We start from the raw sequence: 16,415 nt of genomic DNA, 5'->3' as shown, positions 1-16,415 counted from the left end.
TATGTGTACATTATGTATATATGTCATATGCTTATGAAGTTCTTATTTTTAATAATTTACCTATAGCCTGTTGAGTTTCAAGGACATCAGGTGAAAGGATCGGCCACTAGTGATGTAATGGTCAGAGGACACAGCATACAGCTAGGATGCAGTCAGTTTCCAGATAGTGTTGAATATGAAAACTTCATGACACGTACTCCTGTTTGGACATCAGAGTTGCCTAACACTTGTATGCAGACTGACTTCTTGCAGGTAAAAGTCATGTTTATAGTTGTATTTTTACCAAGTTTTCTTTTTGTCAGTACTAAATTTTGTAAATCCTTATAGAAAAGGAGTCCAAGGATAAATTGACAAGAACTATAATGGCTCTAGTCAGTGTACACTAGGCACACGTGCTTTCTGATTTGTTGGCATGTTTTTAATTTTCCATTCTATCCTGCTTTCAGCAGTGCCAGGTTTTGAGCTTTTCTACAGTTATTGGGGTAAATCAGCTTACATAGTATTAATCTTTCCTCTCCTAAGTACCTTGGCTTGCTTTTCTTCTGTGTTGCTAAGTCTATACTATTTCCCACTCTTCATAATATTAAAATTTGTGGTCACTATTGCTTGAATTACTGAAATAGAAATTTGTTGCATGTAATGGGTTTGACTGTAAATTCCAGCCTTTGAGAGGCTGAAGCAGAAAAATTTCTGTTAAGGCTAGCCTGGCTGTAATAGAGAGTTCTAGGTAGTCAAGGAACAAAAGAGGAATAAATTTGTGTACTTGTGTACATTGCTGAACATCATTTCATAGTCTGTTAGCCATTTGTGTATTTAATATACAAAATTTATATAATATTTGAAGAAATCTCTGTTTAGAGTTAAGGCTAGTCTGGCCTGTGAATAAATGAGGCAAATTCTTGTCCTCATAAAACATCCATGCTAATGAAATGAGACCAGAAAACAGATATATACACAGTACCTAGATGGGCTTAAGTCCTCCAAGTAAGGATATAGCTATGCAAGCGGTGGCAGTACGGTTGGGCTGGAGTTCTGTCCTATGTAAGTAAAGTCAGTATTCTCTGATAAGGTAACATTGAAGTAGAGATGAGAATACCATGGCAGTATCTGGAAGGAAAGGAATTTATGACAAGAGACAGTTGGTCAATTTATAGAATAGTGAGGAGGAGTGAATGAGGGACAAGGAAAGTTAACAGAAGTGAGGTCAGATTGCAGGCAAGGGGCCTGTCAGGTAGGGCCATGTATGATAGCACAGAGTAGTCATGTACATTAAAAGAGACTGGGGGATTAGAGAGTTTAGATCAATGAAGAAAAGTGATTGAGCCTAACTTTTAGAAACAACTCTGGCCAGTTGTGGAGAGTGTACTAGGGGAACAGGGTGGAATGCTTAAAATTTTCTTTTATGTGATAGGTGTTTTACCTGTATGTATGTCTGTGTACCATGTGCATGTCTGGTGCTCTGGTAAACTAGAGAGAGCATTGGATTCCCTGAAACTGGATAGTTGTGAACTGTCTTATCAGTGCTAGGAACTAAAGAACAAATATTGCTTTTAATTGCTAAGCCATCTCTCCAGCCCCTTGTTTTGTTTTTTGAATCAGGGTCTCACAATGTAGTTCTGGCTGGCCTCACTCACTGTGTAGACCAGGTTAACCCTGAACTCACAGAGATCTGCCTGCCTCTGTCTCCAGAATGCTTGGCAGTTCTTTACTGTTAACTTTACTGTTCCTCTCTTTAGTTGCTTTTGGTCGTGGTGTTAATGATAGCAACAAAAGGCAAACTAGAACAGTATTGAGTGTGACAGTCAGTAGGTTTTGATTTTGGGGAAAAGCTGCAGCACAACTTAAATGCTGTTCTAGTGAGAATAGCAGTGAGTTAATTATATGGCCATTCAGATCTGAATATGTTTAAAAGGTCCCTGAAGGAATAGCTTGAAATATTTATCAGCTATGTGTAACCCTAAGTCCAAAAACATAACACTGCTCAGATCTTGCGTATGCAGGAATATAGTTGCATGGTCCATACATGAAATGGGACTTGAGTTGAGCCCTTAGAATGGAAGTTAACCTTCAAAACTAAGTCCTCATAATGGAATCGGTTCAAATCAGAATGCCACCCACTTCACAATAAGTCCTAATCTTTTTTGTACTTAAAATTATTGTTTATGTTAGTAAGTTTTTCTTAGCCTGTCCTTTTTGTTCTAAGTGTTATAGTTCTTTGGTCCTAATGTGCTTAGATTAGTTACTTCTAGAATAGAGATTATTAGAATTCAAACTAATAGAAAAGGATGTGCTAAGAACATTTTAGTTAGTGATTTTCTCTTTTCTGGACAGGTGATTTCACCAGAACAAAAAATCTCTGCATCGAGCCCTGCACCTACTTTTTCTTTCGACACAAGAAATGAAGACTCTGTGCTTGAGTTCTCTGAGGAGTCTCTGAAAGCAAGGACTTTCCCTGGTGATCTTCATTTTCTCTGCTTTTATCTTTGAGAGGGTTACTGAGCTAGAAGTGTCAGGGAACCCACTGTCTCTTTTTCTGTCATGGATGCTGTTCCAATTGCATTTCTTCTCTAGTTCCCTCCTCTGCTATCTCTTCACTGCCTCCAAAAGTGTCTCTACTGTTGAAGGACTTATTGTAGCTAAAACGCCAACACTTGGCTCCTCTTTCTATCTTGCTATGAAGTAGCTCATAGCAAATGTCTCATCAGCACCATAGTTGACCTTGGCATTACTTCATCTCATTTTGCTTTGGGAGACTGTCTATATCAGGAACTCCTCAGTGGCTGATGCCATCCATCATTGTTCTCAGGCCTCAAGTATTTACATCCATTTTGATTTATAAGCCATTTTCTGCTTCTTGAAAAGTATATTGTTTGATAGGATCTCTTCCCACTAACTTCTCTTTTTCCTTATACTTTCGTTTATGTGATTTTCTTAGTCTGAAGTTAGGTTGGGTGACAGGCAAAGTTATATGTGATTGGTGGTTTTTTTGGTTGTGAATTGATGATTAGTATGAAAAAGAAAAACATTTAATGTGAATCAGCAGTTGACTTGGAGTTGGCTTTATGGTTGTGTCTGGTTGAAGGTTGGAGAAAAAGAGGGAGGGTAAGAAATGTGAATGGGGTGGGGAATGGGTGTGAGGTAGTATTCTTGTAATCCCAGCACTCACGAGACATGGCAGGAGGATTGGTAAAGGCTAACTGGGGCTACTTGGGGGAAAAGAAAGGATGTGGAAGAGTTTGTATGAGGGGAGTACATCCTCTGATGTGGGTGTGAATCTTTAGTTCTATGATGGAGTTTTAATTTCTATCACTGTTGCTTAATTAGACTGTTGGATTCTAATATAACACAATCAAAGAATATTCATTGGCTCACTTACTGCTCTGCTACTTCCCAAATGATCATCAAAATTTATTCCCTATAAAGTATAGGTTGTTTATTAAAATATATAGTTGTTTATTAAAATATATAGTTGTTTATTAAAATATATAGGTTGTTTATTAAAAATATAGTTGTTTATATTAAAAATATAAAGTATATTTTTAGATAAAAACTTTAATATATCCAGTAGATATTTATTGCTTTTTTTTTTTTACACTTTCAGCAGTGTCTATTACAATAGCTACTTTTAGAAAGAAGGAATTATAAAACTCATTCAGTCAAAATCTGTCGTGAGTTCACTATTCCGTCTATGTGGTTAATTTAACATATAAAGCTAAAAACTTTTTTGTTGTGAAAGGTAAAATTCATAACTATAATAAATTAAACATAGTTACAAACACATCATATTAAGTGAGCTATTTGTCTACAGAAGGAATGTGAACAGATACCAACTCATTCTGTGTTCTTTCTGACTGTGCCACTTGATAGACAGACACAGTGATCTCTGGACCTTTGTTACCTCATCTGTAAAATGAAAGTGATGTAGCTTTGCTCAGATTTAAATGCTTTGAAAACTTAGATGTCCTGTAAATATGATGAGTAATTAAATTAGATACTTCAGTTCTGTAGAAGAAAAGAGAAGAACTTACACTTGGCAGCATTAAAAGGGTCTTCAGGCCGGGCATTGGTGGCGCACGCCTTTAATCCCAGCAGTCGGGAGGCAGAGGCAGGTGGATCTCTGTGAGTTCGAGACCAGCCTGGTCTACAAGAGCTAGTTCCAGGACAGCCTCCAAAGCCACAGAGAAACCCTGTCTCGAAAAACCAAAAAAAAAAAAAAAAAAAAAAAGGTCTTCAGATCTAGAAATTAAATTTTGAGCCTTTAATATTTGGGGGGCAATAAAATTGTGTTATCTTTTTCTACACAGAAAGTCAGAACATTCTGCCCTTGCCCATGTACCCACTGTTTTCTGGAGTCTGGGTGATGACTGGTTAAACATTTGTATTGAGTCAGCATTATGTTTTCTTTCAGGATTGAAAAACAGTGGTTTTCTGGAGAGTAAGAACCTTCAAAGGTTTCCATTTGCAAGTAGAGCCTCAGATCCTTTCATTGCTTTGCTACCAGATGATTCTTGTTCATTTGTGACTGATGATGATGTTCGAGAGTCTGTGCTGAACCTGTGTGAAGAATCAGTCCTTTCCCTTAACCTTGGACCTAAGGACCAGGGTGAGACTTCTTCCTGGGAAGGGTCTAGAGAAGGGACTCCAGGAGATGTTTCATTGCTTCATAAGAATTCTACACAAAGCAAGTGGCTGAAATATCAAAACACATTCCAGTGCAACTCAGCTGCTCTGAACAGAATTGACAGTGAAGTGACAGAGGGCGTCTTTGCTGAGGATGTCTCTGGGATGCAGTCTAGCCACACAAGTGAGAGGTGGGGTGATGCTGTGACTGAGAGCTCTGTGGACCATGTGCACTTGCAGATGATGAAAGGCATGCTCTATCAACAGCAACAGGACTTTAGCAGTCAAGACTTGCTTCCCAGAAAGAGACCTCTTTCTCTGAACTCAAGGCACACTTCCAAGACTGAGGAAATTCAAGCTATGTTAGGAAGCTCTGCCAGTTACAACTCCAGAGTCAAAGATTTAGAGGTGAGGGAACTCATCAGGCTCTCTATGTGTTTTTCACCCAGTAGTTACTGTCTGAATTCCAACAGAAGAATAAGCAAATTGTTTGGGAACAGTTTACTTTTTGATCAGATAGCTATTTTTTATACTTTTCCTAGTAATTATGAATGTTGAATTATATATTTAAAAGTCTTTGGCACACCATTGGGCATATAAAAGTTATTTAATAAATATAAGCTCTTATTCCTCTTTCTGCTACTCCTTCCAGTACTGATCTGTGATTGTTTTTATTTTGTACATGTCTTTATTTTGTGTATTGCTAAGTTTTTACAATGTCTGGTTTTCAGAAGTATAAGATTTTTTATTTATATTTATGTTTTATTTTTTGAGACAGGATTTATGGAGCTCACTTCGTAGACCAGGCTGGCCTCGAACTCACAGATTTTCTTACTTTGCCTCCCAAGTACTGAGATTAAAGGTGTGTGCCACCATTCCTGGCTGATTATTTTTGATTATCAAATCAATCTTGATTGAATTATTAAGATAAGGCACATTCTTCTAGTAAAAATTTGCTACAACAGAAATTGAAATATAAAGTGATTCATTTGTAGTAAAACATTAAAATCATATTAAGAGGCCAATGAGAAGAGTTAGCCTATTTAAGAGTTAAACGTTCATGTAGCTATTCAGGCTTTATTTTGTATTTTATTTTAGATCATAAGACAATTTTCATGGGTTCTGAAAATCAAAAGTATAATTAATGTTTTCTCCATTATATATGAAAAACAATTTATTGGTAAATGGTGATTTTTTCCCCCCAGGAGATAAATGGGTCTGAGCTATGCTTCCCAAGTGGGCAGAAAATCATATCAGCTTATCTCCCTCAAAGGCAAGTTCACATACCAGCTGTTTTCCAGTCTCCCATTCACTATAAGCAGACCTTTACATCTTCTATCATAGGTATGGCTGTGATATTTTTATTCTGATAACCTAGTGTGAGTATTCAAACTAAAAAAAGAATAACACTTTATGGATTCTTATAGTAAATTCTCTTCTGGAGATGTATTTTGCTTATGTTTACTCTAGAACTTATCAGTAACTTTATTCTAATATTAGATCAAAATTGAGCTTAAAAGTGGGAAATTGCAATATTTTTAAAATTATGTCTTTTTATCTATTAAAATAGAAACAAATGAGCCCATTACACATAAGTGGAAATGTTTAAGTATGATACATGTTTAGGCCTGAGTGCTTTGAGGTGTAAGAGTAAAACCTGCCATTTGAAAGATGGATTGTTACAAGGTGTAGAGTGCCTGCCTGTTATCCCAGATGTAGGAGACTGCAGGAGATTGAGTTTTGAGATCAGTTTAGACTTACATAGTGAGACTATCTCAAAAACTAAAATAAAATAAGATAAATAAATAAATGATGTGGTTGCTAAAAGCACAACATTTACATATGTATTAAAATGTTACAGTGAGGGGCTAGAGTGATGGCTTAGCTTTTAAATGTGCTTTCTGCTCTTGCAGAGGACCTGTGTTCCATTCCATAAGCCCACAGTCAAATGTTCATAACTATCAGTAACTCTGCTCCAGGGGAGCCAATACTCTGTGGCCTCCTTGGGGACTGAAGTCATGTTCACAAACCCACACACACAGACACACAAACATGTGAACATAATTAAAAATAACAATCCTTAAAAATAAAAGGACTGTTACAGTGAAGTCCACTATACATACAGTTAATTTGCAACAATAATAAAAGGTGTTGATGACTTTCAGAAGGAATATAACAGAATCTGATAGACAAGGGCTTAATACAATAATGTTTTGCCTTGAATGCATTATTTGGATGGCTGTGAAGCTGTGTTTCTTGTTTTGTTTTTGTTCTAATTTGGCAAAATTGAGACAGTAATAAAGTACAAGAGGGATTGTTAGAGAGCTGGCTCAGTGCTTAGAGTACTCAGTGCTCTTGCAAAGGGCCCAGATTTAGTTACTGACACCCACATGGAAGCACAACCATCTGTAACTCCAGCTCCAGGGGATCGAACTCTTGTGACCTCTCTGAGCACTGCACACACGTGTGTGCTTACATACATGCAGGCACTCACACAGGAAATAAAAACAAATCTTTAAAATAATGGATGTTATAGTATTGTGTTACAGTTGATTGTTAAAGTCTATTTTCAAACTGGCAAGAAAACAGTGAACTTGATACAAATATGAAATAATTTTGCGTTTAATTTTCAGCTTTTTTTTTTCTTGTAGAGCATCTGAATATATTGCTGTTTGGATTGGCACAAAGGTTGTACAAAGCACTTTCCAAAGTTGACATGTCCTTTTATATATCATCAAAAGGAGAGACACTAAAAAGTGGAAAAAATAATTCACTATCCTGCCATCATAATCAAGCTGCCAAACTTGTCATGGTTAAAAGAGAAGGCCCAAATAAGGTATGGCTTCTGCTTCCTCCCAATACTTATCTAATAGTTTGGTACTATGGAAACTTGAGATGTGAGTTTTCGTTGTGGCATTAGTAACATAATAAGCTCTCAGTACTTTCTAATGAAATGGATGATATTGTGTTCCAGAATACAAAAATATGAATTAAAGTTAAGCTTCAAAGAATGTAGGAACTTATTGCATACTAGTGGATAGAAATTGATACAGGGAAGAAAATTACATATATAAGGTAGGAAGGATGTGCCTAAGCTACCATGGCAGCACTGAGAAAGGGATCTGCTCGAGGGCTTAGAAAACGCTGAGATGAGACTGAAAGAAATGAAGGGTGAAAACTACAAGGCCAAGTGAGTAGAGAAGCATTCTAACCTAATGTATCGCAGGCTTCACAAAGAGGGTTAGTAACACTTTACTCATTTGTAAAACTGCTTATACCTATAGTAGCAATCACATAATTTCACTGTTTTCATGCATTATTAGTTGAATATATAAATTTGACCTTCAAAAGTCAAAAGCTGCCAGGCAGTGTTAACACACCCAGCACTCAGGAGGGAGAGGTTCTCTGTGAGTTCAAGATGAGCCTGGTTTACAAAGCCAGTTCCAGGACAGCCAGAGAATCTGTCTCAAAACACCAAAAAAAAAAAAAGGGGGGAGGGGTTCAAAACCGAGATAATAATATAAATAATAGCATAGTTATATACGTAGCCACTAACAATCTTTGTTTTCAGGATTATTTGATGGTATGTTTGCATGCTAATATGTTGTTTGTTGAAAGGGTTAGGTGTTGTGGAGTTTTCTTGTCCTGCCAGGTCCTGCTGCTTCAGCCCCAAATGAACACATGGACACTATATTAATTATGAAATTATTAGCTGATGGCTTGGGCTTCTTATTGGCTAGCTCTCCCTAAATTATTAACCCATATCTGTTAATCTATATATTGCCACGAAGCTGTGGCTTACCCGTAATCTGGCATGTTACTCCTTTGGCAACAAGGCATCTCTACCTGTGCCTCTCTCCCCAGCATTCTCCTCGTCCCCTAGCCCCACCTGTCTTTCTGCCTGTCCAATCAGTGTTTTATTCATCAACCAATAAGAGAAACATATATACAGAAGACTATCCCCTACCAGGTCACAAACTATAAAATGCACCATGTTATGAATTTTGTTTTAAGAAAAACTGTGTGTGTGTTTGTGTGCATATATAGAAAGAAATGCACAGATATGGCTAGTAGTTGTTTGTGTCAAGTTGTCTAGTGAACACTTAACTGGCAAACAATAAAATTATAATTTATTGTTAATTTTTAAATATGTTTTAAAATAAGATTTATTTATTATTATTTAATGTGTATGTGTGAATGTCTGCATGTATACACACACATTATATATATATATATATATATATATAATATATATATAATATATGTATATGTATATTTATATTTACCTGGAGCCCACGGAGGCCAGAAGAGAGTGCTGGATCCTCTAGAACTGTAATTACAGGTAGTTATGAGCTGTCATGTGGTTGCTGGAAACCAAATCTGGGTGCTCTGCAGGAGCGTCAAGTACTATTAATGCTGAGCCAACTCTCAAATAAGATTTGTCCTCAGAATAATATAAAGAGAAAATAAATGGACAAGTAGGTACTTTATAATTTTAACTTATTGTTTAATTTAAGAAAGTGATTTGGGTTTTTTTGGAATACATTAATAACAGGCAGCCTTTATAAAACACAAATATAGTGCATAAAGCAGTAGTAAAACAGAAATAGTTTTTTTCACTATTCTAATATGCATGCTAGGCAAACACTGTACCTTAAATTCTTTATATCTTCTTCCCCTTTAGGGTCGTCTCTTTTATACATGTGATAGGCCCAAAGGTAATCAATGTAAATTTTTCAAGTGGCTTGAGGAAGCGACTCCAGGACAGTTATCACAGGATGAGTCTCAGCCCAACATGGTTTTTAATGACGTTAAGAGTATAGGCTCGTATTTAAGAAGTCAAAAAGTACCAGTCTATGAAGAATGCCAGCTTTTGTTGAGGTATGTTTCATGGTACGATAAAATTTCCTGTAATTATATCAGAGAATAGTAACCCTCACAGAATTACCAACAGGTCCTCTGGGGTTGATACAGAGTCTTTCAGATGCTATGCTATCATTCTCCTAAGCTACATTCCAAACCTGTCAATGGTTTTAAAAAAAATTGAGATGGTGTCATAGGGTTTCTATTGCTGAGAAGAGACACCATGGCCATGGCAACTCTTATAAAGGAAGACATTGAATTGAGTGGCTTACAGTTCAGAGGTTTAGTCCATTATCATCATTGTGGCACTTAGCAGCATGTAGGATGATGGTGCTGGAGAAGGAGCTGAGAGTGGGGAAAGAACTACATATTGATCCTGCAAACAACAGGAAATGTCTGAGACACTGGGTGTGGTTTGAGCTTATATGAAACTGACCCGGTCTCGGGTCCAGTCATTCAGGGTTCCGAAGGGGGGCTGCCTGAAAGAGTCATGGGCGAGAGAAATGAAGGAGACCAAGCGGCGCAAAAGAGAGGACCAGAGTCCATCTATGCAATTGTCAAGGTCTCCGTTTATTGAAGCAAGGGGACAGGCTTAAATAGCCCTGCAATGAGAAAGTTAGGCAAGCGGGGGGGGGGGGGGGGGAGAATAGCAGGAAGGAACGTCTGGTTTTTGCTGGGGCTGGAACATTCTTGCGGTATCTTCGGTATCTTCGAAACAGCAGGCAGGAAGGCCCCACAGCCTTTTCTCGATTGGCCAAATGTATCTAATTATGGGTTACAGAAGTACAGGAGGCTCACAGGGTTGGGCTTTAAGCCGAAAACTTAAAGGTCATAAAAAGGCTTACAAAGGTGGGCTTTAAACCGCATAGTTTAGGGCCCATGGTCCTTTACATGAAATATCAAAGCCCATCCCCACAGTGACACACTTCCTTCAACAAGGCCATTCCCAATCCAACAAAGCCACACCTCCTAACAGTGTCTCTCCCTCTGAGTTGATGGGGGTCAGTTACATTCAAACCACCACTGATGGGGAAAGTATGTATCAAGGAGATAACTTTAAGTGAAAGTAAAGCTTTAAAATTGTTGGTCCACTCTTAAGTATCAAATGATGTCAACAGTTTCAGGACAACTGGCAAAAAATGTAGTTTGTTTTGTTTCTTTTTCCTCCCTCCCTCCCTTCCTCCCTTCCTTCCTATTCATGACTATTCACAAACCTAGGGGAAACCCTGTTTATAAAACCACAATAATTCTTTAGCGGTATAGGAATAGGCCATTCCAAGCCTTAATTATAGAGCTGATAGGATGAAAGTGGGCTCACTAAACATAATGACAGTTTGCAAGGAAATTTAATAGCGTATTGAAGGCTTAATAGATGCCAGGGTCTTTTCCAAGGACTTTGTGAATATTATTTCCTCAAAACAATAATGTATAAGATGATGGTAATTAAGATTATTTGTTATTCTAATTTTACTGCCATATAAACTTATGTGGTCTAGTTTCTAAATTTTTTTTCTGTCTTGATGGTGATAATGATGATGATTATTATTTTGGTTTTTCGAGACAGGGTTTCTCTGTGTAACAGCTCTGGCTGTCCTGGAACTCTCTTTATAGACCAGGCTGGCCTTGAACTATAGAGATTTACCTGCCTCTGCCTCCTGAGTGCTGGGATTAAAGGAATGCACCACCATGGCCTGGCCTTGGTGATTGTTAAAACTGATGACAGAATTATTCTCTCTCACTCTTTTTTTTTTTTTTTTTTAAAAAGACAGGGTTTCTCTTTGTAGCTTTGGAGCCTGTCCTGGAACTCACTTTGTAGACCAAGCTGGCCTTGAACTCAAAGAAATCTGCCTGCCTCTGTCTCCTGAGTGCTGGGATTAAAGGTATCTGCCACCACCACCCAGCTGATAGAATATATTTATATTTTATGACAACTGTGAAAGTAAATGAACATTAAAGAGTCTGGTTCTTTCCGTTACATGCTATGTTAAAAATTAAAATAATTCTTCCTTAATATTCAAATTCATTTTAAAGATTTTTATAATTTTAATTTATGCATATGTTATGCATGTATGGTGTGTGCATGTTTGTGGGCATTGTATACATGTGCACACTCATGGGTACTGTATGTATGTGCACATGCTTGTGGAGGCTAGAGAGGCTATTGGGTCTCTTGCAGCTGGAGTGACAAGTGTTTGTGAGCTGACAGGGAGTGTTCTTAACCTGAGCTGTCTCTTAGCTGCGCAAAGCCACTTTTATTTTTTGTTCTTTTTTTGTATTTTTCAGGAAAGGATTTGATCTTCAGAGAAAACAGTATGGTAAACTAAAGAAGTTTGCAACTGTAAATCCTGAATTTAACAGTGAAACAAAAAGTAAGATTTATCTTAAGCTGAGTCGGAAAGAGAGCTCTTCAACTTATAGTAAAGGTAGGTAGACCTGATTCATGACTGAGTTCCTCACAGCTGAGGATCTTGGTTAGCATATGACTCTGCAAATCCTCTATAGTAAAGAGAATTCCTAAAGTATAACTTAATAGTGCCATACAGTGAAAAGTGTGCTATAGCAGATCATTTCTAAAAAGCATACTTAAAAGTTTTAGAGTTTTTAATCCCAGCACTTGGGAGACAGTGAGTAGAGGCCAGTGTGGTCTACAGAGTGAACTGGACAGCCAGGGCTATACAGAGAAACCCTGCCTCGAAAAACCAAAACCAAAAAATTTTCAGAGTTTTTGAGAAATTTAATTCCAGAAGTCCCTTTATTGGAAAGTTATACTAAATTCTTGATACCATATAAACAATAAAGTAATTTAACTCTGTGTGCCACTATGACCTAGCATTCATGACCTTTTTTTTTTTTTTTTTTTTTTCTTCTTTTGGTTTTCAAGACAGGGTTTCTCTGTGTAACGTAACAGTCCTGGCTGATCTGGAACTCACTCTGTGGACCATTCTGGCCTCAAACTCACAGAGATCCGCCTGTATGCCTCTGAATCCCAAGTGCTGGGGATTAAAGGTGTTCACCACCACCACTGGGTATTCATGAGCTATTCCTACACCAGTCCTTACATAGCTTGATGTGCTATAAGGATTCTTATATATATATATATATATATATATAATATATATATATAATTTTTTTTTTTTTAGATATACGAGAGATATAATCTTGGAAATGGAAATGTTGCATTATAGATCATGAGAATGTAACATATATCTTTATCTTAGAGTTCCAAACTGATTTCCATGGTAGTTTTTTTATCAAGTGTAGTAATAGTACAGGAGAACCTGTGGATCAACCTACTTGTAGTTTTTTGTTTGTTTTGTTTTTTAAGATTTTTATTTATTCATTATGTATATAACATTCTGCTTCCATGTATATCTGCATACCAGAAGAGGGCACCAGATCTCATAACGTATGGTTGTGAGCTACCATGTGGTTGTTGGGAATTGAACTCGACCTCTGGAAGAACAGTCAGTGCTCTTAACCTCTGAGCCATCTCTCCAGCTCCTGAACTTGTAGTTTTAAGTTTGCACTTCTCTGTTCACGAGTGATTTCAAAATGCCTTTAATCCCAGCACTCTTGGATTAAAAATTTACTATTGGATTTTTAACAGTTCTTTTTACAAAAGATGTTTATGTATTCATGTTATTCCTTTGTTAGTCATGTATATTGTGAATATCTTCTCATGTATCATATCTTTTTATTTAAAGACTGAGCTGGTGCCTAATGAATTCTACAACCAACAGAACAAATATATTTCTCAGGCACTAAGCCATTAAGGAAACTTTGAGGGTCTGGATGGGGTAGGGTAGTACACTCCAGGACTCAAGAGGCTAAAGAAGCATTGTGTGTGAATCATCACACAAAACATCAAAATGTGTTGCGACTGGAATTGTAGTGCAGTGGTGGAGTGAGTACATAACATGCTCAGGTACTGGGTTCGGTACCTATTACCACCACCCCCAAATGCCATGCTGAATATCCTAACTAGCTGTAGTTCTTTTTTGTTTTTGTTTTGGTCAAGCTTACCTCAGCAAAGTTGGAATTTGAAAATGTTTTGTCTTTCAGGTGATCTTTGGGTGATTTCAAAAACCCTAGACTTTAAACTAGATACCTTCATTGCATGCAGTGTCTTCTTTGGGCCATCTTCTGTCAATGAAGTGGAGCTGCTGCCTTTGAAAGGCTATTTCCCTTCTAATTGGCCCATTAATGGTAAGTATAATCATGTCTGCCTAATTTCTACTTAAACACAGCAACGGACACAAAGGCAGTGAGAGCAAGAGTGATGTGTGGGATTGTTTGGTTAAAGCCCATGAAAAGTACCCATCTCCAGTTTCTAGTATTGTGTGCAGTGTGATCCTGAAAATATGTATTGTTTCTCTGTTGTAACAAAACAGTGACCAACAGCAATATGGGGGAGTAAAGGGTCGATTTTGACTTACTGGTTATAGTCCATCATCAAGGGAAGCCACGGCAGTTGTTCAAGACAGGAACATGAGGCAGGAACGAAAGCAGAAATCACAGAGGTGCACTGCTTACTGACTAGTTCTCTGTGGCTTGTTCAGCCTACTTTGTTAGATAACCCAGGGTTACCTGCCCAGAGGTAGCACTGCCTTCAGTGGGCTGGGCCCTTTCACTTCAATCATAAACCCAGAAAATGCCCCGCAGGCTTGCCTAGTCTGATGGAGGTATTAGTATTTTCTCGTTTGAGGTTACTTCTTCCTGGTTTGTGTCAAGTTGACAAAAAAACTAACACATGTATGAAAGTTGAATTTGTAAATATTTCTACAGTTCAAGTTCTCTAACAACATAATGAAATCTTGAGGGGCTTGAGAGATGTATCACAGGTTAAGAGCAATTATTGCCCCTGAAGAGGACCCCGCACCCACACGATGGCTAATAATTATCTGGAATAGCAGTTATGAGGATCTGGCACCCTCTTCTGACCTACAAGGACACCGGGCATGCATGTAGTATACATATACAAGCATGGAGAAAAACCACTTATACACACGCACGCACGCACGCACGCAAGCAAAAAAAGAAATCTTGAACCATCACTTAGTATTTGGTGAAAATTGAATCTTATATACTGTATACCTGATTTTTTTTAAAAAAATGTAAGCATTGAATATGAAACCTTTTTCATGTAATTTTATTTAGATGAGTTCTGATTTTCTTGGTGTTAGTAAACAGTATATCTTTACATTGAGAAGGCTTTAGAGATTTGAGATTCAGCAGAATATGGTTTGTATCTTGAGTTACCTAAGCTATTTTGAGAAATTCTCTTTTTAAATATATTTATTTTTATGTGTCTGTTTTGCTTGCTTTTTGGTTGAGACAAGATCTTGCTGTGGAACCCAGGCTAGCCATGAACTCACAGAAATCCTGCTTCTGCTTCTGGAGTGCTAGGGTTATAGACATGCATGACTTGCCCCCTCCCTCAACTTTTGTTTATTTATTCATTTATTTAATGAGACAGGGTCTCATTATGTAGACCTGGCTGGCATCAAACTCACAGTGATTTACCTGCCTCTGGGATTTAAAGGTGTGCTCCACCATACTCAACTGATCTGTTCTTTTTTTTTTTTTTTTAACTGAATAAACATATTCAACCAGTTTGAATCCAACAAGAGCCCAATTAACAATTAGTCACTTTTCCTGTGGACATTTTTATGTTTGTTGCAGATGCTTTCTTAGCAATGTTTGCATTGAAGTTTTCTGTTTTCCATATGCTTTAATAAATTATTGAGGAAGAAATACAAGAAAGTTTAAAAACTGCATTAACACTCCTCTACACAGAGCATAAGCACTGTTACTAAAGAGAGTTGCTACTGTCAAGCAGTGCCCTGCACTAGCCTTGTTTTTCATTTACGTTATATTGTTCCAAGTGTGATTTCAGTTATGTAGTTTTGAGTGCTCACACTCAAAATCAACGAGTGGGGAGCATAGTAATACCTGCATGTCCTGAAAATTTCATTTTCTGTCATCTGACTAGTTTGGAAGCTAACCTGAGTTGTAAGGACATTTAATCAGTTTGTTTGTGTTGGTTTTATTTACATCTAATATTCATTTTCTGTGTTTTCTCTGTAGTAACAGTCCATGCCTTATTGGTTTGTAATGCCAGCACAGAGCTGACAACTCTGCAAAACATTCAGGATTACTTTAACCCAGCTACTCTTCCAATAATGCCATACCTGTTAGCAATGTAAGTCATTTTTTATCTATGGATTATTGGTATTAAATTATGGTATCCTATTTTGTTTTCTTTTGTTTTCTAGTGTTGTGGTAAACATGATAATCTGAAACAGCTTGGGAGTAAAGGGTTTATTTCATTTTACAATGTATAGTTTTTCATGAAGGGAAGTCAGGGCAGAACTCAGTGCAGAAACCTGGAAGCAGGAACTGAAGCAGAGACCATGGAGGAACATAGCTTACTGGCTTGCTCAGTCTGCTTTTTTTTTTTTTTTTTTTAAAGATTTTATTTATTTATTATGTATATAACATTCTGCTTCCATGTATATCTACACACCAGAAGAGGGCACCAGATCTCATAACGGATGGTTGTGAGCCACTATGTGGTTGCTGGGAATTGAACTCAGGACCTCTGGAAGAGCAGTTGGAGCTCTTAACCTCTGAGCCATCTCTCCAGCCCCATCAGTCTGCTTTTTTTTGTAATGAACTCAGGACCTCTGGAAGAGCAGTCGGAGCTCTTAACCTCTGAGCCATCTCTCCAGCCCCATCAGTCTGCTTTTTTTTGTAACACAGCCCCAGCCTAGGTGGGCTGGACCTTCCTTCATCAGTCATTATTCAAGAAAATGCCCCACAGATTTTCCCATGGACCAATGTGATGGAGGTATTTTCTTGATTGTGGTTCCCTCTTCCCAGATGACATGAGCTTGTATCAAGTTGACAAAAAAATTAGTCAGCCCAAATGG

The 16,415-nt window shown here is 37.6% G+C and overlaps 2 protein-coding genes across 18 annotated transcripts in view; one reads left to right on the top strand and one right to left on the bottom strand.

The window, feature by feature from the left end:
• Ank2 (ankyrin 2) overlaps nucleotides 1–16,415 on the bottom strand; it is an 842,037-nt gene that overhangs the window by 621,758 nt on the left and 203,864 nt on the right. The window lies entirely within an intron of this gene.
• Zgrf1 (zinc finger GRF-type containing 1) overlaps nucleotides 1–16,415 on the top strand; it is a 56,360-nt gene that overhangs the window by 18,646 nt on the left and 21,299 nt on the right. For 5 of the 7 annotated variants that reach the window (XR_004772120.1, XM_027395670.2, XM_027395671.2 and 2 more), the window contains exons 8-16: nucleotides 67–252; nucleotides 2,332–2,455; nucleotides 4,409–5,028; nucleotides 5,826–5,964; nucleotides 7,272–7,456; nucleotides 9,305–9,501; nucleotides 11,767–11,906; nucleotides 13,546–13,689; nucleotides 15,571–15,685. Coding sequence is in view for 6 of the 7 variants with exons in the window: in XM_027395670.2 (XP_027251471.1) it covers nucleotides 67–252; nucleotides 2,332–2,455; nucleotides 4,409–5,028; nucleotides 5,826–5,964; nucleotides 7,272–7,456; nucleotides 9,305–9,501; nucleotides 11,767–11,906; nucleotides 13,546–13,689; nucleotides 15,571–15,685 (1,850 nt within the window). In the remaining variant the exon portion in view is untranslated. The remainder of the gene's footprint in view (nucleotides 1–66; nucleotides 253–2,331; nucleotides 2,456–4,408; nucleotides 5,029–5,825; nucleotides 5,965–7,271; nucleotides 7,457–9,304; nucleotides 9,502–11,766; nucleotides 11,907–13,545; nucleotides 13,690–15,570; nucleotides 15,686–16,415) is intronic. The other 2 variants (XM_027395673.2, XM_027395674.2) reach the window with 2 other exon arrangements.

The sequence above is a fragment of the Cricetulus griseus genome (genome assembly GCF_003668045.3).
Source record: "Cricetulus griseus strain 17A/GY chromosome 1 unlocalized genomic scaffold, alternate assembly CriGri-PICRH-1.0 chr1_0, whole genome shotgun sequence".
NCBI lineage: Eukaryota > Metazoa > Chordata > Mammalia > Rodentia > Cricetidae > Cricetulus > Cricetulus griseus.
The sequence above is the reverse complement of the archived record's forward strand: the minus strand, read 5'-3'. Positions and strand labels throughout refer to the sequence as shown.